The sequence below is a fragment of the Somniosus microcephalus genome, chromosome 11, assembly GCF_052327205.1.
Source record: "Somniosus microcephalus isolate GS21.2 chromosome 11, FLI_Smic_1.0, whole genome shotgun sequence".
Classification (NCBI taxonomy): Eukaryota; Metazoa; Chordata; class Chondrichthyes; order Squaliformes; family Somniosidae; genus Somniosus; species Somniosus microcephalus.
Genome location: NC_140997.1, coordinates 139,404,831 through 139,430,334, shown reverse-complemented (window position 1 = coordinate 139,430,334; position 25,504 = coordinate 139,404,831). Strand labels below are relative to the sequence as shown.

At 48.0% G+C, this 25,504-nt stretch overlaps 1 protein-coding gene across 3 annotated transcripts in view; it reads left to right on the top strand.

Moving 5' to 3' along the window:
- Positions 1 to 25,504, top strand: part of srgap3 (SLIT-ROBO Rho GTPase activating protein 3) — a 438,498-nt gene that overhangs the window by 181,393 nt on the left and 231,601 nt on the right. For 2 of the 3 annotated variants that reach the window (XM_086001322.1, XM_086001321.1), the window contains exon 2: positions 3,992 to 4,187. In XM_086001322.1, coding sequence (XP_085857448.1) covers positions 3,992 to 4,187 — 196 coding nt within the window. Of the gene's footprint in view, positions 1 to 1,777; positions 2,779 to 3,991; positions 4,188 to 25,504 lie in introns of those variants that run through there. The other variant, XM_086001323.1, reaches the window with a different exon arrangement.

Sequence of the window (25,504 nt, the reverse complement as noted above, 5' to 3'; positions counted from 1 at the left end):
TGCACATGCACACCAAGGTCCCTCTGACCCTCTGTCCTTCCTAGGGTCCTACCATTCATTGTGTATTCCCTTGCCTTGTTAGTCCTCCCAAAATGCATCACCTCACACTTTTCAGGATTAAATTCCATTTGCCACTGTTCTGCCCATCTGACCAACCTGTCTATATCGTCCTGAAGCCTGAGGCTTCCCTCCTCGCTATTTACCACTCCACCAATTCTCGTGTCATCTGCGAACTTACTGATCATACCTCCTACATTCATATCTAAATCATTAATGTAAACAGCAAAGGGCCCAGCACCAATCCCTGCGGTACACCACTGGACACAGGCTTCCAGTCACAAAAACAACCTTCGACCATCACCCTCTGCCTCCTGCCACTAAGTCAATTTTGGATCCAATGTGCCAAATTGCCCTGCATCCCATGGTCTCTTACCTACTTGACCAATCTCCCATGTGGGACTTTATCAAAAGCCTTATCGAAGTCCATGTAGACTACATCAACTGCACTACCCTCATCCACACACCTAGACAACCCCTCGAAAAATTCAATCAAATTGGATAGACATGATCTCCCCCTGACAAAGCTATGCTGACTATCCTTGATTAATCCTTGCCTCTCCAAGTGGAGACACAAATTCTTTCCCTCAGAATTTTTTCCGATAATTTCCCTACCACTGATGTTGGGCACACTGGTCTGTAATTCCCTGTTTATCCCGACTACCCTTCTTGAACAATGATACTGACGTAATAAAACTCACTATGCACTTGGTTTGAGCATAAAGCAAGGCTTTAATCAACTTATTTCAGAACATGGAAGTCTAGTTGTTTCCACTAGCTCCTTGTCTTTACAAAATGTCCCTGGCAAGCTGGGGCCAAAGCCCGAGTATTTATACTCCTTGGACGGCGTCACCAGCTGGCCATCCAGTGTTATTTCATAGGTAGTTTCTCGATGATGAGATTTATGACGGGTACTACGTTAGCTGTTCTCCAGTCCTCTGGCACCTCCCCTGTGGCCAGAGAGGTTCTGAAAATTTGTGTCAGAGCCCCTGCAATCTCTTCCCTTGCCTCACACAGCAGCCTGGGATACATTTCGTCTGGGCCTGGGGATTTATCCACTTTTAAGCCGCTAATACTGCTAGTACCTCCTCCCTCTCATTGCTAATTTGTTCAAGTATATCACAATCCCCCAGCTTGATTTCTATGGCTACATCGTCCTTCTCCATAGTGAACACAGATGCAAAATATTCATTTAAAACCTCACCTACATCTTCCGGCTCTACACACAGATTGCCACTTTGGTCCCTAATGGGCCCTACTCTTTCTCTGGTTATCCTCTTGCCCTTAATATACTTATAAAAGTACCTCATTACAATCTGCCTCTTTTAATGTGTGAGCCTAGACGTTGACTGGCTGGCCATTCAAGCATAGGGTTGCACTTAACCAATACCCACCGCTATAAAGAGTGATCAGCTGAGCTGTGGACCATCACACCAGCTGATGTCTGTTAGGCTCCAAGGGATTCTCTGTATTGCTGGCAGAGTGAAAAGCGAGCACAGTCTGTGCACTGATGAGCAACAATTTATTTACGAGCCTTTGCTGGCTCTCGTCATTGCTCCAATGCCTGGTGCTAAATGCACATAAATATGTAAGTCCAGGTAATTGCCCTGCCTTTACACTAGAGGCCCCGTTCCTGGGAGTCTATTAAGATAGCTGCAGCTGCTTCAGTCTAGCAATTCATCTTGTTAAAATGTCAATGACCCTTTGGCTTCGAAATCCCTGCGCTGGAATGTGTAGGCCCGAGGGACACTTGATATTGGGCCTCAGGCCTTGTCGGGGGAAGGCCGAGCGGGAGCCACCCATGGTCTTTGGCGCTGCAGAGGATACCGGGAGGAGTGTCCCTGCACCTCCCTGCTCTGCATTCAGCTAAGTACTTTTCAACAAACGTTCCTGGTTGGTGGCAGCCTCCAGCGGTCCTTTAAAATCTGTGTGTAGACCACGGGCTGGCTGAGTTCAGGGCAGCCCAAATTTGGGAAGGTGTGAGGCCGCCTTATTTGCATATGCATATACCCTAGACGCTTCTTTTTCAATAAGTTGGGCGGCGCACTTCCAGCGCAGAATGTGCCCGTGCACACAGCACCAGCTAAGAGTTCCAGTCAACGGCTGCTCACTCTCCCCAGCCCTCAGTCTCCTGCTTATTTAACTCCGGTTTCCATTCCCACCTCCGGAATACCGCCCACCAACGTGGCAAAACAATGTGATAAGGAGGTGGTGTTGCCATGGTAACATGGCCTTGTACTGCAGCGTGTCGAGGGGAAGACCATGATGCACCAGGCCGTTGTGTCTGTTTTCCTGCAAATTTATTCTTTTTCTTCATTCTCGTTTTTGGTTTCACAAAGCAGACCGATTTTGCTCCCCGACGGTTCAGTTGGTTAAAGCACTGAGCCAAACAGGCCGGAAAGGCTCGAGTTGATCCTGGGACAACTGTAGAGCCGCTACAGTTTGGCTTCAGCATCCTAGGGCCAAGGAAGGGAAAATCATCCAGGATTGGAGTTCCCGATCACTATCCAGTGACGCCTGCTGACAAGTGTGTGCGCGGGACATCAGGTGAAGACAGGATAGGCTGTGATCCGACCACGGTCAAATAGCCTGCTGACCCTCACTGCTGAGGCTCACCCATGAAGGACAGGCATTTCGCTAAGGTGCCGGTAGGATGCTGGCAGCTGTGGAACCAAAATTTGGCAAAACTCGGTGTCTTCAGGAGCAGAAGGGAGAAAAAGGGTAAATTTAAAATCAAACATTGTACAGTGAGTCCGCACCTGGAGTACCATGCACAGTTTTGGTCTCCTTTTCTAAGGAAGGATATACTTGTGTTGGAAGTGATGCAACGAAGGTTCACTAGATTGATTCCTGGGATGAGAGGGCTGCCCTATGATGAGAGATTGAGTAGAATGGGCCTATACTCTCTGGAGTTTAGAAGAATGAGAGGTGATCTCATTGAAACATACAAGATTCTGAAGGGGATTGACAGGGTAGATGCTGAGAGGTTGTTTCGCGTGGCAGGAGTGTCTAGAACTAGGGGGCATAGTCTCAGGATAAGGGGTAGGACATTTAAGACCAAGATGAGGAGGAATTTCTTCACTCAGGGTTGTGAATCTTTGGAATTCTCTGCCCCAGAGGACTGTGGATGCTGAGTCTTTGAGTATATTCAAGGCTGAGATTGAGAGATTTTTGGACTCTGGAGGAATCAAGGGATATGGAGATCAGGCGGGAAAGTGGAATTGAGGTCGATGATCAGCCATGATCTCATTGAATGGAGGAGCAGGTTCGAAGGGCTGTATGGCCCACTCCTGCTCTTATTTCTTATGTTCTTATTAGCGGATGTATCCCTTACCTTAATGTACGGAACAATTCACCAAAAGGGGCTTGGGGTGTAAAACAGCATCAGCTTTTACAGTCTCGTTCAACTGAATGACTCCCTGTGTCAGGTGTCAGCCGTGGCTCAGTGGGTAGCACTCTCGCCTCTGAGTCAGAGGTTGTGGGTTGAAGTCCCACTCCAGAGACTTGAGCACGTAGCCCAGACTGACACTCCAATGCAGTACTGAGGGAGTGCTCCATTGCCGGACGTGCCGTCTTTCAGATAAGACATTAAACCGAAGCTCCGTCTGCCCTCTCAGGTGGTGAACGTAAAAGATCCTGTTGCACTATTTTGAAGAAGTGCAGGGAAGTTCTCCCCGGTGTCCTGGTCAATATTTATCCCTTAACCAACACCTAAAAACAGATTATCTGATCATTATCACATTGCTGTTTGTGGAAGCTTGCTGTGCACAAATTGGCTGCTGCATTCCCTACATTACAACTGTGACGACACTTCAAAAGTACTTCATTGGTTGTAAAGCGGTTTGGGATGTCCTTAGGTCATGAAAGGTGCTATATAAATGCAATGTTTTTCTCTTTTTCTGTCTTAACGGATAATTTTCCATCTTTGTCACAGAAATCCGAGCTCAGTTGACAGAGCAGCTGAAATGCCTGGAGCAGCAGTCGGAATCCCGTCTCCAGCTCCTGCAGGATCTGCAGGAGTTCTTCCGCAGGAAGGCGGAGATCGAGGTGGAGTACTCCCGGAGCCTGGACAAACTGGCGGAAAGGTTCGCAGCGAAGATTCGCAGCTCCAAGGAGCACCAGCAGTTCCGGTAAGTCCACCGGTGAAATTCGTCCTTCACATAGGCCTCTGCGCCAACTTTATTTCTTACATATTTGAGGAAGCCTTAGTGAAGGGCCGAGGCTCACAGGCACAGGACAACACCAAGGCTAGAACACAAGAGGAGGAAAATGGTGAGGTGAAGCAGTGAGCTATGGACACCAAGCTTGGGTTTTTAAGGGAAATTATAGGGAAGACTGACTGAGGTCCTGGAAGGAATGAGTTCACGTAGGGGATGATGCAATGAGTTTTGCCTTCAACACAATGAGAAGGAAGAGTGGGTAGAACAGCGGATTTGCTGTTTAGCAGGAACCGGAGAAAAGACATTCGTAACTCATTCCCGCATATCCATTATTCTATGTATTAAATTCCAACCTGTAACTCACTCCCGGTTATCTGTTGTTCTATATATAAACCATTTGAACCCCACAATTAGATTCCAGCTTGTAACTCAGCCCCAGGTGTCCATTATCTATCTTATCTATATAATTGCTCTTCTGTCTGTCTGTCCGTTCTCTATACATTCGAAACTTATAGAGCGTACCTACACGCGTGTTACATCAAAAGAAAGATTACGATTCCGGAACGGTCATAAGCGTATTTACTTTTCCGTCAGACAAAAATCGTGCCCACGGTATCCAAAAAACGTTCAAAATTCCGCTCATTAAATGGGAAAAGTTCTGCTCATTTGCTCATTAGCATTGAGTGACGTGAAGGTTGACCAATCGTGCGGTCGAGCGACCTGACAGTTGACCAACGGTTGACCAATCGCTGCATCATGGGGGCGGGTTCATTGCACGTGTGGGCGGGCCATCCTACAGTTGAGTGTTGAGTGACTTGACGATTGACCAATCCTACAGTTCAGTGACCTGATGGTTGACCAATCGGTGCGTGTGTGGGCGGGCCTTATCATTCTGAACCGAGGTGAGTGGCCGCCATCTTGATTCTTAACGATTTTTTTCCCACACTTTCTGTGTGTTAGGGAACTAAGGAAAAGAACAATTTATTTCAGTTTTAAATTGTATTTAGGAACAGTTAGAAATGAAGTGATCCCCTGCCCTTCGCCCGGAGGCTCGCCTACTTTGACGGCCATTTCGAGCGGCTGTGCCGGCGCCGGGCGCGGCCTAGCAGCTCGGGAAGCCTGGGCCTTGAGTTGAGCGAATTCCCGGCGCGATGCCGCTGCCCCCTGGGCCCGAGGCAGACGCCGATCGATTTGTTTTAGCCGCCAGTTTAGACAATGCCGAGAACCTGCTGAAGGCCGTTCATTTCCGCGACCAGGTCACCGTCTTCGCCTCGGCCAATGGCATTCAGGGCTCGGCTCAGTTTGCGGCTGCGGCCCGGGGACTCACTCGGGCTTTCACCCCTTCGGCCCGGTCCCGGGGCTCCCCGCGGCGTCAACCGTGCCGCCCGAGAGCCCGACCCAAAGCCACCAGGTGACCGACCGCGGCGGGCTGTGCCGGGAGCCGCCACGCACAAAACTTCCCCGCGGCGTCAACAGCCACGCCCCAGAGCCCGAACCAAAGCCATCAGGTGAGCGGCCGCGGCGGCCCAGTCTCTCTTTCTCTCTCACACTCCCAATCTCTCTCTCACACTCCCTCTCTCTCTCTCTCTCACACTCCCTCTCTCTCTCTCTCTCTCTCTCTCTCTCTCTCTCTCACACTCCCAATCTCTCTCTCGCTCACACTCCCAGTCTCTCTCTCACACTCCCAATCTCTCTCTCACACTCCCTCTCTCTCTCTCTCTCACACTCCCTCTCTCTCTCCCTCTCTCTCTCTCTCTCACACTCCCACTCTCTCTCACACTCCCACTCTCTCTCTCTCTCTCTCTCTCTCACTCCCAATCTCTCTCTCACACTCCCACTCTCTCTCTCTCACACTCCCACTCTCTCTCTCTCTCTCTCTCTCTCACTCCCAATCTCTCTCACACTTCCAGTCTCTCTCTCTCTCTCTCTCTCTCACACTCCCACTCTCTCTCTCTCTCACACTCCCACTCTCTCTCTCTCTCTCTCTCTCTCACTCCCAGTCTCTCTCTCCCTCTCACTCCCAGTCTGTCTCTCTCTCTCACTCCCAATCTCTCTCTCTCTCTCTCACACTCCCAGTCTCTCTCTCACACACTCCCAGTCTCTCTCTCTCTCTCTCACACACACTCCCAGTCTCTCTCTCTCTCTCTCACTCCCAGTCTCTCTCTCTCTCTCTCTCACACACTCCCAGTCTCTCTCTCTCTCACTCTCCCAGTCTCTCTCTCTCTCACACACTCCCACTCTCTCTCACTCTCACACTCCCAGTCTCTCTCTCTCTCACTCCCAGTCTCTCTCTCACACACTCCCAGTCTCTCTCTCTCACATTCCCAGTCTCTTTCTCTCTCACACTCACGCCCAGTCTCTCTCTCACACACACTCCCAGTCTCTCTCTCTCTCTCTCACTCTCCCAGTCTCTCTCTCTCTCTCTCTCTCTCTCACTCCCAGTCTCTCTCTCTCTCACACACTCCCAGTCTCTCTCTCACTCCCAGTCTCTCTCTCTCACACTCCCAGTCTCTCTCTCTCTCACTCTCCCAGTCTCTCTCTCTCGCTCTCAATTCAATTCAATTCAATTCAAATCGCTTTATTGGCATGATAAGGTACATCCTATGTTGCCAAAGCATCAAAATACATTTATGGTTGAACACATAAACGCAGTTCTATTCATACAGTGTATAAACAGGTATATCCCTGCGTGTATAAATATACATTCGCATTATTTATATATACTCTTTTCTTAGGTTTACTGGTTGTCCCGCTGTTCATGGCAAGCTGTAACATAGTGTGCCGCCAGTGCTACACAGCTTCTCTCCTCCCCCAGTAGGTATGGGAGTTTTTGGTCGTCATTCAAATTTCTGAATTCAGGGCATATTTGTGAGAATTTTTGGTAGAAATTCTCCCTGATGCCCTGATATTTTCCACAGGCTGTGAGGAAGTGCATCTCTGTCTCCACTACTCCCTGACTGCAGTGAGAGCATATCCTGTCCTCTCTTGGCAGCCTGGTCTGCCTGTGTCTGCCTTTTTCGATCGCTAGGCTATGTTTGCTAAGTCTGTACCTTGTCAAGGTTTTTCTCAGTTTGTTATCCTTTACCATGGTCAGGCACTCAGCCATGCTGTATTGTCTGTTTAGGGCCAAGTAGCAATTGAGTTTGCTTTGGGTTTTTGTTGTTTCTGCCCAATATGACAGGTATTTTTCCTTTTGTTTAGTGACAATTGTGTTGGGTCGAATTCTCTGTGCTACGATGTCACTGTCCTGGGGCTGGTTATTGTTAGTAGTGTTAGTGGTTGCTTCACTGAGTCCCAGGACTAGTTGACTGAGGGAGTTATTCTTTATGGTCCTCTCTTGGCATTTCAAGGCTTCGTAATGATAGCAGTGGGGGTTGCTCATTTTTAGGTGTTTCCAAAATTTGGTGGCTCTTTTTTGGATAGTAATTATTAGTGGAAATTGGCCTAGTTCTGCCCTGCATGCATTGTTTACGGTTTTCCTTTGCGTCCGGAGGATACTTTTACAGAATTCTGCATGTAGGATCTCAATTGGGTGTTTGTCCCATTTTGCAAATTCTTGTTGTGTTAGCGGTCCCCACACTTCACTGCCATAGAGTGCAATTGGTTCAATTACTGATTTGAAAATTTTGAGCCAAATGCTAATTGGGATTTCTATTTGGATTGATCTTTTAATGGCGTAGAAAGCCCTTCTTGCTCTCTCACTCCCAGTCTCTCTCTCGCACTCCCAGTCTCTCTCTCTCACACTCCCAGTCTCTCTCTCTCTCACACTCCCAGTCTCTCTCTCTCTCACACTCCCAGTCTCTCTCTCGCTCTATCGCTCTCTCGCTCTCTCTCTCACTCCCAGCCTCTCTCTCGCTCTCTCTCACACTCCCAGTCTCTCTCTCTCTCACACTCCCAGTCTCTCTCTCTCTCTCTCTCTCACACTCCCAGTCTCTCTCTCACACACCCAGTCTCTCTCTCTCTCACACTCCCAGTCTCTCTCTCTCTCACACTCCCAGTCTCTCTCTCTCTCTCTCACTCCCAATCTCTCTCACACTCCCAGTCTCTCTCTCTCTCTCTCACTCCCAATCTCTCTCTCTCTCTCTCACACTCCGTCTCTCTCTCTCTCACTTCCAGTCTCTCTCTCTCTCTCTCTCTCTCACTCACACTCCCAGTCTCTCTCTCTTCCCCACAATCTCTCTCTCTTTCTCTTCTCCCCCAATCTCTCTCTCTCTCTCTTCTCCCCCCAGTCTCTCTCTCTCTCTTTCCCCCAGTCTCTCTCTTTCTCTCACCCCGTCTCTCTCTCCTACCCTCCCTCCCTCTCTCTCTCTCTCTCTCTCCTTCCCCCCCTCTCTCCTTCCCCCTCTCTCTCTCCTTCCCTCTCTCTCTCTTTCTCTCCTTCCCTCTCTCTCTCTCTCCTTCCATCTCTCTCTCTCCTTCCCTCTCTCTCTCTCTCCTTCCCTCACTCACTCTCTCTCTCTCTCTCTCTCTCTCTCTCTCTCCTTCCCTCTCTCTCTCCTTCCCTCTCTCTCTCCTCTCTCTCCTTCTCTCTCTCTCCTTCTCTCTCTCTCTCTCTCTCTCCTTCCCTCTCTCCCCCCCAGTCGCTCCCTCTCTCTCTTCCAAAAACAACATGCCCTCAAAAAAGCCTCGGCACCGCTGGGCACCCCCAGCTAGTCTATATATATCTAGCCGGGCCCCCCCAGCTAGTATCTATATAAGACCTCTTCTGTCTGTCTGTCTGTCTGTCCATTCTCTATACGTTCGAAAGTTATAGAGCGTACCTACACGCGCGTCACATCAAAAGAAAGCTTACGATTACGGTATCCCCAAAACGTTCAAAATTCCGCTCATTATCCCCTCATTAGCATTGAGTAACTATGATGTCAAAGAGCTGCTATGATGTCAGGGCAGTTTTTGTGCTGTCATAAAGAAATCAATGCTTTCACTGTGCCCAGCCTACTCAGCTGGGTGACCCAGTCTCTCTCTCTCTCTCCCCCTCAGTCTCTCTCTCTCTCTCTCTCTCTCCCCGTCTCTCTCTCTCTCCCCCTCAGTCTCTCTCTCTCCCCCAGTCACCCAGTCTCTCTCTCTCCTCCAGACTCTCCCTCCTCCAGTCTCGCTCCCTCTGTCTCTCTCTCTCCTCCAGTCTCTCCCTCCTCCAGTCTCTCTCTCTCCCCCAATCTCTCTCTCGCTCCCCGTCTCTCTATCTCTCTCTCTCTGTCTCCCAGTCTCTCTCTCTCTCGCCATCTCTCTCTCTCTCCCCTCAGTCTCTCTCTCTCTATCTCCCCAGTCTCTCTCTCTCTCTCTCTCTCTGTCTCCCCAGTCTATCTCTCTCTCCCCAGTCTCTCTCTCCCTTCCCCGTCTCTCTCTCTCTCTCTCTCCCCAGTCTCTCTCTCTCTCCCCGTCTCTCTCTCTCTTTCCCCCCGTCAGTCTCTCTCTCTCTCCCCAGTCTCTCTCTCTCCCCCAGTCTCTCCCTCTCTCTCTCCCCCCCGCCTCAGTCGCTCTCTCTCTCCCCCTCAGTCTCTCTCTCTCTATCTCTGTCTCCCAGTCTCTCTATCTCTTCCCCCAGTCTCTCTCTCTCCCCCCCAGTTTCTCTCTCTCCCCGTCTCTCTCTCTCTCCCGCCCTCAGTCTCTCTCTCTCTCTCTCTCTATCTCCCAGTCTCTCTCTCCACTCCAGACTCTCCTCCTCCCTCTCTCTCACACTCCCAATCTCTCTCTCTCTCACACTCCCAATCTCTCTCTCTCACACTCCCAATCTCTCTCTCTCTCACACTCCCAATCTCTCTCTCACACTCCCAATCTCTCTCTCTCTCACACTCCCAATCTCTCTCTCTCTCACACTCCCAATCTCTCTCTCTCACACTCCCAATCTCTCTCTCACACTCCCAATCTCTCTCTTTCACACTCCCAATCTCTCTATCTCTTACACTCCCAATCTCTCTCTCCCTCACACTCCCAATCTCTCTCTCTCACTCCCAGTCTCTCTCTCTCACACTCCCAGTCTCCCTCCCTCTCACACTCCCAATCTCTCTCTCTCTCACTCCCAATCTCTCTCTCTCTCACACTCCCAGTCTCTCTCTCTCTCACTCCCAATCTCTCTCTCTCTCACACTCCCAATCTCTCTCTCTCTCACACTCCCAGTCTCTCTCTCTCTCACACTCCCAATCTCTCTCTCTCTCACTCCCAATCTCTCTCTCTCTCTCACTCCCAGTCTCTCTCCTCTCACACTCCCAATCTCTCTCTCTCTCACTCCCAATCTCTCTCTCTCTCACACTCCCAGTCTCTCTCTCTCACACTCCCAATCTCTCTCTCTCACACTCCCAATCTCTCTCTCTCACACTCCCAATCTCTCTCTCTCTCACATTCCCAATCTCTGTCTCTCTCACATTCCCAATCTCTCTCTCTCTCACACTCCCAATCTCTCTCTCTCACACTCCCAATCTCTCTCTCTCTCACACTCCCAGTCTCTCTCTCTCTCACACTCCCAATCTCTCTCTCTCACACTCCCAATCTCTCTCTCTCTCACACTCCCAATCTCTCTCTCTCTCACACTCCCAGTCTCTCTCTCTCTCACACTCCCAATCTCTCTCTCTCACACTCCCAATCTCTCTCTCTCTCTCTCACACTCCCAATCTCTCTCTCTCACACTCCCAATCTCTCTCTCTCTCACACTCCCAATCTCTCTCTCTCTCTCTCACACTCCCAATCTCTCTCTCTCTCACACTCTCAATCTCTCTCTCTCTCATACTCCCAATCTCTCTCTCTCACACTCCCAATCTCTCTCTCTCACACTCCCAATCTCTCTCTCTCTCTCTCTCTCACACTCCGAATCTCTCTCTCTCACACTCCGAATCTCTCTCTCTCACTCCCAATCTCTCTCTCTCTCTCACACTCCCATCTCTCTCTCTCTCACACTCCCAATCTCTCTCTCTCTCTCACACTCCCAATCTCTCTCTCTCACACTCCCAATCTCTCTCTCTCACACTCCCAATCTCTCTCTCTCACTCCCAGTCTCTCTCTCACTCCCAGTCTCTCTCTCTCACACTCCCAATCTCGCTCTCTCACACTCCCAATCTCTCTCTCTCTCTCACACTCCCAATCTCTCTCTCTCACACTCCCAAACTCTCTGCCTCACACTCCCAATCTCTCTCTCTCACACTCCCAATCTCTCTCTCTCTCACACTACCAATCTCTCTCTCTCTCACACTCCCAATCTCTCTCTCTCTCACACTCCCAATCTCCCTCTCTCTCACTCCCAATCTCTCTCTCTCTCTCACACTCCCAATCTCTCTCTCTCTCACACTCCCAATCCCTCTCTCTCTCACACTCCCAATCTCTCTCTCTCTCACACTCCCAATCTCTCTCTCTCTCTCTCTCTCACACTCCCAATCTCTCTCTCTCTCTCACACTCCCAATCTCTCTCTCTCTCTCACACTCCCAATCTCTCTCTCTCTCACACTCCCAATCTCTCTCTCTCTCACACTCCCAATCTCTCTCTCTCTCTCACACTCCCAATCTCTCTCTCTCTCACACTTCCAATCTCTCTCTCTCTCACACTCCCAATCTCACTCTCTCTCATACTCCCAATCTCTCTCTCTCACACATTCAAATTCAAATTCAAATCGCTTTATTGGCATGATAAGGTACATCTTATGTTGCCCAAGCATCAAAATACATTTATGGTTGAACACATAAACGCAGTTCTATTCATACAGTGTATAAACAGGTATATCCCTGAGTGTATAAATATACATTCGCCTTGTTTATATATACTCTTTTCTTAGTTTACTGGTTGTCCATCTGTTCATGGCAAGCTGTAACATAGTGTGCCGCCAGTGTTACACAGCTTCTCTCCTCCCCCAGTAGGAATGGGAGTTTTTGGTTGTCATTCAGATTTCTGAATTCAGGGCATATTTGTGAGAATTTTTGGTAGAAATTCTCCCTGATGCCCTGATATTTTCCACAGGCTGTGAGGAAGTGCATCTCTGTCTCTACTACTCCCTGACTGCAGTGAGCGCATATCCTGTCTTCTCTTGGCAGCCTGGTCTGCCTGTGTCTGCCTTTTTCGATCGCTAGGCTATGTTTGCTAAGTCTGTACCTTGTCAAGGTTCTTCTCAGTTTGTTATCCTTTACCTTGGTCAGGTAATCAGCTATGTTGTATTGTCTGTTTAGGGCCAAGTAGCAATTGAGTTTTCTTTGGGTTTTTGTTGTTTCTGCCCAATATGTCAGATATTTTTCCTTTTGCTTAGCGACGATTGTGTTGGGTCGAATTCTTTGTGTTACCCTGTCACTGTCCTGGGGCTGGTTATTGTTAGTATTGTTAGTAGTTACTTCACTGAGTCCCAGGACTAGTTGACTGAGGGTATTCTTCTTTATGGTCAGCTCTTGGCATTTCAGGGCGTCGTAGTGATAGCATTGGGGGTTGCTCATTTGTAGGTGATTCCAAAATTTGGTGGCTCTTTTTTGGATAGTGATTATTAATGGATATTGGCCTAGTTCCGCCCTGCATGCATTGTTTACTGTTTTCCTTTGAGTCCGGAGGATACTTTTACAGAATTCTGCATGTAGGATCTCAATTGGGTGTTTGTCCCATTTTGCAAATTCTTGTTGTGTTAGCGGTCCCCATACCTCACTGCCATAGAGTGCAATTGGTTCAATTACTGATTTGAAAATTTTGAGCCAAATGCTAATTGGGATTTCTATTTGGATTGATTTTTTGATGGCATAGAAAGCCCTTCTTGCTTTCTCTTTCAGTTCATTCACAGCCAGTTTGAAGTTTCCCGTAGAACTGATTTTTAAGCCCAAGTATGTGTAGTTAGTGGTTTGTTCAATTTTGGTTGTTCCTACTGTGAAATTTATTTTGGGTCCCTGATGTTTGGATCTTTGCTGGATCACAAGGACTTTGGTTTTTTGGGGATTTATTGTCAGGGCCCAAGTCTGACAGTATGACTCCAGCAGGTCCAGGTTCTGCTGTAGACCCTCCTTAGTTGGTGACAGCAGAACCAGGTCGTCTGCATAGAGGAGGAATTTAACCTTGGATTCATATAGGGTGAGGCCGGGTGCTGTAGATTGTTCAAGTAGTTTTGCCAATCCATTTATGTAAATATTAAAGAGTGTCGGTGAGATTGGCGAGCCCTGCGTCACCCCCCGCCCCTGTGGGAAGTATTTTGTTTGTTTGTCTCCAATTTTAACTGCACATTTGTTGTTTGTATACATTGATTTAATTACATCATATGTTTTCCCTCCTACCCCGCTTTCGATAATTTTCAGGAATAAACCGTCATGCCAGATGGAGTCGAAAGCCTTCTGGAAATCTACAAAGCATGCGTAGATTTTGCTTTTGTTATGGTGAACGTGTTTGTCAATTAGGGTCTGTAGGGTGAAGATATGATCGGATGTTCTATAGTTTGGCAGGAATCCAATTTGGCTTTTACTCAAGACATTGTGCTCCTCAAGGAAGTTTATAAGTCTTTTGTTTATGATGCTACAGAATACCTTCCCCAGGTTACTGTTTACACAGATGCCTCGATAGTTGTTTGGGTCGATTTTGTCCCCACTTTTGTATATGGGCGTTATGAGTCCTTTGTTCCAGATATCAGGGAAATAACCGACACTCAGAACCAAGTTGAAGAGTTTTAGGATAGCCAGTTTCATTTTGTCGTCTGTGTGTTTAATCATCTCGTTTAGTATGCTGTCTGTCCCGCAAGCTTTTCCTGGTCGCAGGTCCTTGAGTTTTTCAAGAAGTTCTTTTTCTGTTATTGTGGCGTCTAGCGGGTTTTGGTTATCTTTTATGGCCATTTCTAGCTTTTCCAGTTTTTTGCATATTTGGTGTTGCTCTGGTCTTAGTGTGTTTTTCTGGTATAATTTTTCAAAGTGGTTTACCCATGTGTCCCCATTTTGAATGGCCAAATCGTCGTGTTGTTTTTTGTGTAGTGTATTCAAGTTGTCCCAGAAACAATTGGAATCAATGGATTCCTCCATGGAGCTGAGTGTATTCTTAATATATTGCTCTTTTTTGGTTCTGAGTGTGTTTCTGTATTGTGTTAGTGTCTGACAATAAGTAAGGCGTAATTCCTCGTTTTCTGGATGTCTGTGTTTTTGGTTTGATATTTTTCTAAGTTTTTTCCTCATGTTATGGCAATCTGGGTCAAACCATTTTTCATAGTTTTTTGTTTTGGGTTTGTTCTTGCGAGCTTTCAAGTTTGCACTTGTTGCCAAATTATCAAAAATATTGTTTAGGTTAATAACTGCCCGGTTTACGCCTTCTTTATTGTGAGTGTATATGTTATCCAGAAAGGTGTCTAAGAGAGCTTGAGTTGATGCATTGCTAATTGTTTTCTGGTATTTTTCCGTGTCGTTTTTGGCCCATCTGTACAATTTTTTGGTGTTGTACAGTTTACTGGGTTGTGTTTCTATGTTGTTTGTTTCTGTCTTTTTGAGATACATAGTAATTTGACTGTGATCTGACAGTGTTGTTTGTGGTTTGACTGTGAATGCTCTGAAAGAGGATGGGTCTAAATCTGTAATCATATAGTCTACTGTGCTGCAGCCAAGAGGTGAGCAATAGGTCGATCTTCCTAGGAGGTCTCCTATGAACCTACCATTGACAATGTACAGACCCAGGTTTCGACAGAGCTGTAGTAGCTGTTTTCCGTTGGTATTTGACTGCTTGTCGCAGTTATGCCTGTATGGAAGGGAAGGGATGTCAAAGTGGTTATTCCCGAATACGTAATTGTTTCCCTGATTATTGGTGAAGTCTGGTTCTTCGCCCGTTCTTGAGTTGAGGTCCCCACAGATCAACACGTTCCCCTGGGCCTGGTATTGGATAATTTCCCCCTCCATGTTGGAGAAGGTGTCCTCTTTAAAGTACGGGGAATCAATTGGAGGGATATAAAGTGCGCAAATGTAAACATCCTGGGTGTTTGAGGTAATCTCCCTCTCAAGTTTGAGCCACATGTGGTTTTCGCCCTTTTTTATAAATTTGATGTAATTCTTAAGTTCTGTTTTAAACCAGATCAGTATGCCTCCGGAGTCTCTGCCTTGGGTTACACTTGGTAATTTATTGGAGGGGACCACCAGCTCAGTGTACCCTTGGGGACAGCCAGTGTGTCCTTTTCCTTTATACCAAGTTTCCTGTAAAATGATAATATCTAGATCTTTAGTTTCATCTATGAACTCTGGGGTCCTACTCTTCACGTCTAGCGTCGAAGAGCGTAGACCTTGGATATTCCAGGTCGAAATATATAAGGATTTCATGTTAAGTTTGATCTTTTACTATGATAGGTTAAAGAGTGGTACGTGTTTGTCGTGTCTAAGTGTGGGAAAAAAAGATCACTTCAGTTGTCTATAAAAGTTAATACTATTTGGTTACAGTTCTTTCTATTAATAAGTCCTTGATCCATAAGGCGGAAGTAGATGCTGCTGCACATCTGCTTATTGTCTCTTAATGGATTGTTTCTGTCTGAGGTATTGCGTACGTCCTGTGCATCTCTCCCTCTGTCTGGCTGGGAGCGATCCTATTCCCCTGTGGGACAGGAGTGGTGCAGGTCTGATATTGTTGTTTTGCATGGGGATCCTCTCTGGTCCCGGTTGGTGTGGTGGCGGTCTCTGTAGTGGTCCTGATATGCACCCCGCTGATCTCTGGTGGTCGGGGCGGGGTCCTCTTGGAGTCTGGGTATGGACCCGGTTAAAAGCGACGTCCTTCAGGGCTTTAGCAAAGATCGATATTCTTTTCCTTTGGATGTGGACGTGGTCGGAAAGACATTCCTCATCGAGGGTGGGGTGTTGGGCCAGGTGCACGTTGTGTTTTGATTCGCAGTCTCTTGCTATGCTGGCGTTTATCTCATGAATTGTGTTGTTGTTGAAGTCTGTTCTCGGCAATATTGTGGAAACAGTGATTCTAGTGTTTGGAAATGTATTGCTTGCCTTCCTAATCATTGCTCTGAGTGATGTTGCTACCTCTTTCTGTTGGGCCTTTAGGTCATTTGTGCCCGTGTGTATTATTATGTGTTGGGGGGAGCCTAATCTGGCTTTGGTCAGCCATCCCATGGCTCTGTCTGTTGTTGGGCACCAGATCTTTTCTACTTTACTTCTAGGGAAGAGCTTTTTCTCCCATAGAAATTTCCCATTTGAGTCTATGAGTATTACGATGTCAGCCTTGTTTGTGTTTACTGTCTGGTGGCTTTCGTCTGGACTCATAGTGTGTGTGCTGGGCTGGGGTGTCTGGTGTGTGCGTATCTCTTGTGAGCGGCTCGTTTGTGGTTCCACGGTGGTGGGGGAAGATTGAGAATCAGTATGCTGGTCGGTCTGTGTGGCACCCCTTGTATTGTGTGTCTGTTGCTTTTGTTCCGTGTGGGAGTGCAGCCGTTCCGTCCGGCTCTGTCTTGTCTTATCTCTAGCCTCTGGTTGCTGGTCTAATGGTGTTATCTCTCCTCTATGGCTCTCTTCTTTTTCCTGCAGCTCTTTCACCTGATTCTTAAGTAGATTCACCTGGTTCTCAAGTAGATTCAGCTCTCTCTTGTGTCTCTCCCTCTCCTGCTTTTGTTCGTGATTCATTTTGAGGAACTCCTCTCTAAGTTTAACCATCTCTATCTCTAATTGATTAAATTTATCTTTTAGTTGTATCTGGCTGTGTGATCCCGGGGTATGTGTCTGGTCGGCCCTGGAAGGCTCACTCACTTCCTGGCTATGCTGCTCTTCTCTTGGTGAGCTGGGATTGGTAGGGGGACTATGTGTGGCTTCCTCCTCCCTGGTAGTTATGCTGGGGTTTGTCAGTTGTATTGTGCGGCTGTGGGTCCCTGGGGTTAGTGTCTGGTTTGAACTGTGTGGCTCGTTCACCTCCTGACCAGGCAGATTTACTCCTGATAAGTTGTCAATGTTGGGGGGAGTGCGGGCCACTCTGGGGCTGTTCCTTCCCCTCTTAGTTAATCCTTTCAGCGTCCTGAAGGCCGTTGCAAATTTGTCGAGGTTGCCTTGCACTAATATTGTTCCGGTATTGTACGCGTTGACCGTCGTGGTTGCCCTGTCTCCTGGTGTGTTAATTATCATTTTGGACCCATTTGCGGTATTTTCTAGCTTAACACTGGTATAGTGTGATTTTATTGCTGTGATCCAAGCCGCTGGCTGATCTGAGTAGAAAATGAGGTTACTTTTTGTCCCATTGTTGTACCAGTCAGCAAAAAGAGTTTCTGGTTTTTCTCTCATCTGATCATGCTTGATCGCTTTTATAGCCTTTTTTGCGGTGTTGGGGGGAATCTGGAAGCGGTTGCTCTCAGTGTCCCGCGGGGGCTGTTGTGGATCTTCTGATTCGCTCATTTTTGGTAAAGTATTGTTGATCTTAGAATAAGCTTTTCTGGGGCCCCGGGTTTGGTGTTTCCCTCTCCCTGTTCGCGACCTTTCCCGGTCCCCCTCTCCGACCCCGTGGTCCCTGGGCCTCGGCTCCTGGGTTCACCCTTCTCAGGTCTGAGTCTGTGAGCCGCTGTTTCCCGGTGCCTTCGGGCTGTTCCCCTCCCCCTCTGAGGTCTCTGGGCCTCTGTCTCGGCCTGGCTCCTCGGACCTTTCCCTGGGCCTCCCTCCCTGGGCCCTGTACTCACGGTCTTGGTTGCGAGCCTTCTGGTTGCTCCCCTTCTCCTCAGAGGTCTCTGTGCCTGATGGCCTGGCTCCTCGGGCCTTTCCCGTGCTGGATTGTTGGGCTGCGGCCCGAGTCCCCTCAGCTGTGCCGGGTGCTGGATTTCTGGGCTGCGGCCCGAGTCCCCTCGGCTGTGCCGGTTGCTGGGTTGCTGGGCTGCGGCCCGAGTCCCCTCGGCTGTGCCGATTGCTGGGCTGCGGCCCGAGTCCTCTCGGCTGTGCCGGTTGCCGGGATTCAGTCTCCCTCTGAATCCTAGCCGCCTCTTGGGTGCTGGACTGCGGTCGCCGCTCGGGCTGAATCCCAGCCGCCTCTCGGGTGCTGGACTGCGGTCGCCGCTCTGGCTGAATCCCAGCCGCCTCTCTGGCCCTGGACTGTGGTCGCCGCTCGAGCTGAATCCCAGCCGCCTCTCTGGCCCTGGACTGTGGTCGCCGCTCGGGCTGAATCCCAGCCGCCTCTCGGGTGCTGGACTGCGGTCGCCGCTCAGGCTGATTCCCATCTCTCTCTCTCACACTCCCAATCTCTCGCTCTCACACTCCCAATCTCTCTCTCTCTCTCTCACACTCCCAATCTCTCTCTCTCTCATACTCCCAATCTCTCTCTCTCTCTCTCTCACACTCCCAGTCTCTCTCTCTCACACTCCCAGTCTCTCTCTCACACTCCCAGTCTCTCTCTCTCTCACACTCCCAATCTCTCTCTCTCACTCTCCCAATCTCTCTCTCTCTCACACTCCCAATCTCTCTCTCACACACCCAATCTCTCTCTCTCTCACACTCCCAATCTCTCTCTCTCTCACACTCCCAATCTCTCTCTCTCATACTCCCAATCTCTCTCTCTCACACTCCCAATCTCTCTCTCTCACACTCCCAATCTCTCTCTCTCACACTCCCAATCTCTCTTTCTCACACTCCCAATCTCTGTCTCTCACACTCCCAATCTCTCTCTCTCACACTCCCAATCTCTCTCTCACACTCCCAATCTCTCTCTCTTTCACACTCCCAATCTCTCTCTCCCTCACACTCCCAATCTCTCTCTCTCACACTCCCAATCTCTCTCTCAGACTCCCAATCTCTCTCTCTCTCACACTCCCGATCTCTCTCTCTCTCTCACTCCCAGTCTCTCTCTCTCACACTCCCAATCTCTCTCTCTCTCTCACTCCCGGTCTCTCTCTCTCACACTCCCAATCTCTCTCTCTCACACTCCCAATATCTCTCTCTCTCACACTCCCAATCTCTCTCTCTCTCTCACACTCCCAATCTCTCTCTCTCACACTCCCAATCTCTCTCTCTGTCACACTCCCAATCTCTCTCTCTCTCTCTCACTCCCAGTCTCTCTCTCTCACACTCCCAATCTCTCTCTCTCTCACACTCCCAATCTCTCTCTCTCTCTCACACTACCAATCTCTCTCTCTCACACTCCCAATCTCTCTCTCTCTCACACTCCCAATCTCTCTCTCTCTCACACTCCCAATCTCTCTCTCTCTCTCACTCCCGGTCTCTCTCTCTCACACTCCCAATCTCTCTCTCTCACACTCCCAATATCTCTCTCTCTCACACTCCCAATCTCTCTCTCTCTCTCACACTCCCACTCTCTCTCTCTCACACTCCCAATCTCTCTCTCTGTCACACTCCCAATCTCTCTCTCTCTCACTCCCAGTCTCTCTCTCTCACACTCCCAATCTCTCTCTCTCTCACACTCCCAATCTCTCTCTCTCTCTCACACTACCAATCTCTCTCTCTCACACTCCCAATCTCTCTCTCTCTCACACTCCCAATCTCTCTCTCTCTCACACTCCCAATCTCTCTCTCTCACACTCCCAGTCTCTCTCTCACACTCCCAATCTCTCTCTCTCTCACACTCCCAAACTCTCTCTCTCACACACTCCCAATCTCAATTTTCAATTCAATTTTCAATTCAAATGCTTTATTGGCATGAAAATTTACAGGGAACCATATTGCCAAAGCTTACATAACAAAAGGTACAGTTTTCCAACATTCTGTAGGTGTCAAACAATTTTGACCTTCGTTGGGTACAGACAATATTAATTTAAACAGTCGTTGACCCTCGTTGGGTACATTCAGTATTAATTTTTAAACAGTCGTTGGGTACATTCGGTATTGATTTAAACATTCTTAATGTTTATATATGCTATGGGTGTGCTCGTTAGTCCCTCACTGTTCCTCAGGTTGTGACATGTTGTTACATATTGGGCACCAAGATATGGTCTGTCTCCTTCTCCCAGGGCTAATCTTAATTTTGACAGGTCATCCAATTCTTTGAAATCTGGGGTTGTTTGGCTGAGCTTGTCAAAATATTTGTTTCTTGTTTTGTTGAATTTTTCGCATTTTAGGAGGAAGTGCATCTCTGTCTCAACCTTGCCGGCCAGACATTGATCACATATTCTATTCTCTCTAGGCTGCCAGGATTTCTTGTATCTTCCTTTTTCAATTGCCAGTTGGTGGTCGCTTAGTCTGTACCTGGTGAGGGTCTGTCTCTGTTTTGTGTCTCTGATGGTCGAGAAATAGTCTGCCAGTTTATATTCTCTTTTTAGGGCCCGGTAACATTCTAATCTGCTTTGGCTTTTGGTTATTTTGTTCCAATGTTCCAGGTAGGTTTCTTTGCATTGTTTAATGATTTGGTTCACTCGGATTGGTGTTTGGAGGGCAGTGTTGGTCTGGGACTGGTCAGTGTCCGGCTGAGTAGGAGTACTTAGTTTCAGTAGTAGCTGACTCAGGGGACTCATTTCTGGGTTCAGCTCTTGGGTCTGGAGGGCTTTAAAATGAAGGGTGTCTGGGGAACTAGATTTGAGGTGATTTAGAAAGTTTAGTGCTCGTTTTTGGATGTTTATTATCAGTGGGTATCTGCCTAGTTCGGCTCTACATGCATTTGTTGGTGTTTTCCTTTGGGTGCGAAGAATGCTTCGGCAAAATTCTGCATGTAGGGCTTCTATTGTGTGTTTTTCCCATTTAGTGTAGCTATGGTGATTGTGTGGGCCCCATACTTCACTACCGTACAGCGCAATGGGCAGGATTATGCTGTCAAATATTTTGAGCCAGATTTTGATTGGAATTTGGATGTTGTAGAATTTTCTTTTGCATATAGGGCTCTTCGGGCTTTTACTTTTAGTGCATTCACTGCTATGCTGAAGCTCCCTGATGCTGTGATGGTTAGACCAAGGTCAGTGTAGCTCATAGTGTGTCCTATGATGGTATCACTGAGAGTAAACTGGTATTTGTTTTCCTGAAATCTGGGCCTTTTTTGAAAAATCATGATGTTGGTTTTCTTTAGATTTACTGAGGGCCCAATTTTGGCAGTATTTGTCGAGTAGGTCTAATTGTTGCTGTAATCCTTGTTCTGTGGGAGACAGCAGAACCAGGTCGTCTGCATAGAACAGGGATTTCACCCCCATCTAGGAGATAGAGACCCGGTGACTCGCTTTGCTCCAGTATGTCTGCTAACTCATTTATGTATATGTTTAACAGGGCCGGGCTCAAATTGCAGCCCTGCCGGACGCCTCTTCTCTGGGTGAAGAAACCGGTGTGTTTGTCTCCAATTTTGACACCGCCTTTATTTTTCAGATACATCGATTTAATAAGGTCATAGACTTTGCCCCCTATTCCACACTGAAGAAGTTTGTAATAGAGCCCTTCGTGCCAGATAGAGTCAAAAGCTTTCTTGTAGTCAATGAAACAAGCGAATATTTTCCCATTTTTTGTTTAGTGTATATGTTTTTCAATGAGAGTGTGAAGGGTATAGATATGGTCGGTGGTGTGGTGTTTTGGAAGAAAGCCTATTTGATTTTTTCTAAGGATATTGGCCTAGAAATTGGGTTTTGGCTTAGCCAGGGCTTTAGCGCCGGAAGTTAGTGCCGGCGCTAAGTCCCCTGCGCGCACCAAAAATTCAGTGGCGCCGCCCCCAAACGGCTGCCGGCGCTACTGAAGGGTCTTTGCGGCGGTACATCGGCGCTAACTGCCGTTTCGCGCCGCAATTCCGGCGCTGCGGCACCCGATGCGGTGCGGCAGGCTGGGGACGTGCAGGCCTCCTCCTCCCGTTAAGGAGGAGCTGCCTGCACCCGGCCGCGGCCCGCGCAAATCAGCTTAAAAATGAGCCCGGCACCTCGGACAAGTGCCGGGCTTGCATCTGTTCCGGGGGGGGGGGGGGGGGAGAAGTCCGGGGAGGGAGCTGCGGGCAGGCGGCCGGCGGGAAAGTGGCCGGCCGCCGCGGGGCCTTTAATGCGCCGGCGCAAACTGGAGTAAGGCACCTCTGCCAGAACGTTGCTTGCGGCTGCCACGGGCGAGGCGGCCGCAACTCAATTTCGGAGTTCGGGCGGGTTACCACGGCAACCGGGACGCTGCGCACACCGATGACGTCATCGGTGCCGGCGCAGCGCTACCGGTGCAACGCCGATTTAGGGCCCCAGGGAATTTTTAAACTGGCCATAACTCTGGCGCTAGTCCCTCTAGCGCCTCAAAAGCGGCGCTAAGGCTAGTGAATTTCTAGGCCATTATGTTTGTTAAGAAAATCCAGCAATCTACTATTTAGAATACTGCAGAATAACTTCCCTAGACAACTGTTGACACAGATGCCATGGTAGTTATTTGGGTCTGATTTGTTTCCACTTTTATATATGGGAGAGATGAGTCCTTGGCACCAGATATCGGGAAAACAGCCTGAACGTAATATGATGTTGAATAACTTGAGTACAGCACCCTGCATCTCCATATTGCTGAACTTGAGCATTTCATTTTTGATGTTGTCTGGACCACAGGCTTTCTTTAGGTGGAGAGATTTTGTTTTTGTGGCCAGTTCTTTCCAAGTGATTGGGGAGTCTAGAGGGTTTTGGTTGTTTTTAATTGTTGCTTCTAATGTGTGGAGTTTTTCTGTGACATGATGTTGACTTGGGTTTGTTTCGTTTATTGGGATGTCTTTGTTGAGGTTTTCAAAATGTGTTCTCCAGATGTCGCCATCTTGGATTGGTAATGCTTGCAATTGTGTTGTACTCAGGTTATTCCACATATCCCAGAATTGATTTTGATTAATGGAGTTTTCAATTTCTTTGAGTCTTTTGTGGGTATAATTTTGTGTTTTGTTCCTAATGGTGTGTTTATATCTTTTGAGGGTCTCATTGTATCTAATACGTAGGTCTGGATTGTTTGGTTGGCGATGCTTTTGGTTTGATATTTTTCTCAGGTCTTTTCTGGCATTTTTGCATTCGTGATCAAACCATTTCTCATTTTTTTGTCTTTTGTAACGTTTCCTCTTCTGTTTCACAAGGTCGGCTTTTACAGCTGCCTCATGGAAGATCATATTTATATCATCTATGGCCATGTTTACACCATCTCTGGTGATCTCATATAGATTTTCTTTAAATTTTGATATTTTACTTGTGAGATCAGGTGAATTTAGTGCTGTGATGAATTTATCTCCACTGTCTGGGGCCCATTTGTATGTCTGGCTTATTTTATGGAGCTTACTGGGTTCCTTTTTTGTGTCTGTAGTTTGGGCAGAAAGTTTAAGGTACACATTTATTTGGTTATGGTCTGAGAGGGGGGATTGCTGCCTGACAGTGAATGCGTTGATATCGCAGGGGTCCAGGTCAGTGATTGTATAATCCACCACACTAGACCCAAGAGTTGAGGAATATGTGAGTCTCCCTAAGGAGTCCCCTCTGAACCTACCGGTAACTATGTACAGGCCTAAGGCTCGGCAGAGTTGCACTACCTCCCTACCGCTTTTATTTATTTCACAGTCAAGGTTGTTCCGATTTGCGATGGCTGGTGTGACATATAAAGGGGTCTGGCCAAACACATGGTTGTTGCCCTGTGGGTCTATGAAGTCAGGTTCACATCCGGTCCTTGCATTTAGGTCCCCACATAGTAGCACCTTTCCTTGGGCCTGGAAATGGCTGATTTCCATGTGGAGAGTATCAAATAACTCCTCTTCAAAATATGGCGATTCTATTGGAGGTATGTAGATCGCACATAAGTAGACATCTTTTTTTGCTATTCCTATATTTTTATCTAATTTTAGCCATACATGTGATTTCCCCTGTTTTATCGGTGAGATGTGTTTGTCCAGTTCTCCTTTATACCACACCAAGATTCCCCCGGAGGTTCTGCCCTTGCGTGTCTTAGTGTTCTTTACTGAGGGCACAATGATTTCATGGTACATTGGAGGACAGTGGGTGGGCACGCCATTTTGACACCATGTTTCTGTTAACACAATTATATCAATGTCTTTTATAGATTTTAGGAATTCAGGGTCTGTACTCTTCATCCCAAAAGTTGAGGAGCGGAGACCCTGGATATTCCAGCAGCTTATGTGGAAAGAACGCATCTATATAGTTCAAAAAAACGAAATAAAATGGACCTATTTTGTGGGACGGGTGTGAAAACACTAGTTTATATAATGCTAAATGACGATTTAGTATAAATTCCATAAGGCATGCACATACTGCTATCTAATAATAGTAATAATAAAATAACAATAATAATAATTTAGTACATTCTTCTCCGGCTTTCCATCAGGGTGCTTATCATCGTCATGATCTTTCTCAGTTCTTGGTCTACAGTCTGTGGTCTAGAGGGGGGTCTGGGGTCAGGTACAATAGCACGGTTCTGTTGCTGGTTTTGTATAGGGGGGTGGGGGACAGTGGTGGTCCTGTTTGGGTTAGGGCTCCCAATGGTAAAGGGGGTGGGAGGGGTGCGTCTTTTGGCAGTGTTTATGAGGTTTTTTGCGAAGATCCACATCCGCTGTTTGAGTAGATGTATTCCGTCATAGAGGTCCCTTGTGTTGATGTTTGGGTGATGGGCCAGGTGGACGTTGGGGAGGGCAGTACATCTCGTGTCGATCTCCCTGTTGGTGTTGTGGATTACATAGGCTGGGGTGTCCTCTCTGGGCAGTAGAGTGGAGATCACAATCCATGCTGGCCTTCTCCGCCATCCTGCTCACTGCTCTAGCAGTGCCTTCCCGTAGGGTGCGTAGGTCGTTTGTGCCTGTGTGGATCACAAGCCATTTTGGGCTTCCAAGGGATTCTCTGTTCAGGATCTTCATTGCATGGCCTGTGTTGCTGCACCATTTTTTCAGGACTTGCAGACCTGGGAACATCCTCTGGGGGTCCAAAAACTTCCCGTTGGAGTCGGTCAGCAGGACCGCCTGAGGGGCTGGCTTTTCAGACTGGGTAGCAGTAGTCTGGGCAGGACTCGACTGAGGGCTGGTTGTTGGCTGAGTTTCTGGGGTAGGCTGTGTGACAGGAGCGGGGTTTGGGACCTGCGGTGTGTTCCTGTTCTGGTCGCAAGGTAAAGAGGGTGTGACATCCTCGTGTGGGGGGGCATCCGACGGGTTCTGTGTCCCTGTGTGTGTTGTTTTTGTGTCAGCAGGTTGTTGGACCGTAAGAGGTTTGTGTTGCCTGCTGAGTTCATTTTCCTGCCTTTCTACGGCCTCCTTCGTTTTGTTTAGCTGAGTACGGAGTTCTTTGATCTCATTTCTTTGCTCCTCTACGATCTTTCTCAACTCGTGGATGGTGGACTCGTTTTCCGTTTTCAGCTGTTTGAGTTCCTCCTTCAAATTCTTGGCCTGTGTTTCCCTGTATTCATTGAAATCGAGTTCTAGTTTGGACAGACTCTCTTTCAGCAGTTTGTTTGCGTTGAGAGGTGTGGGAGGGGTGGAGATGGTCAGGGAGGTGTGT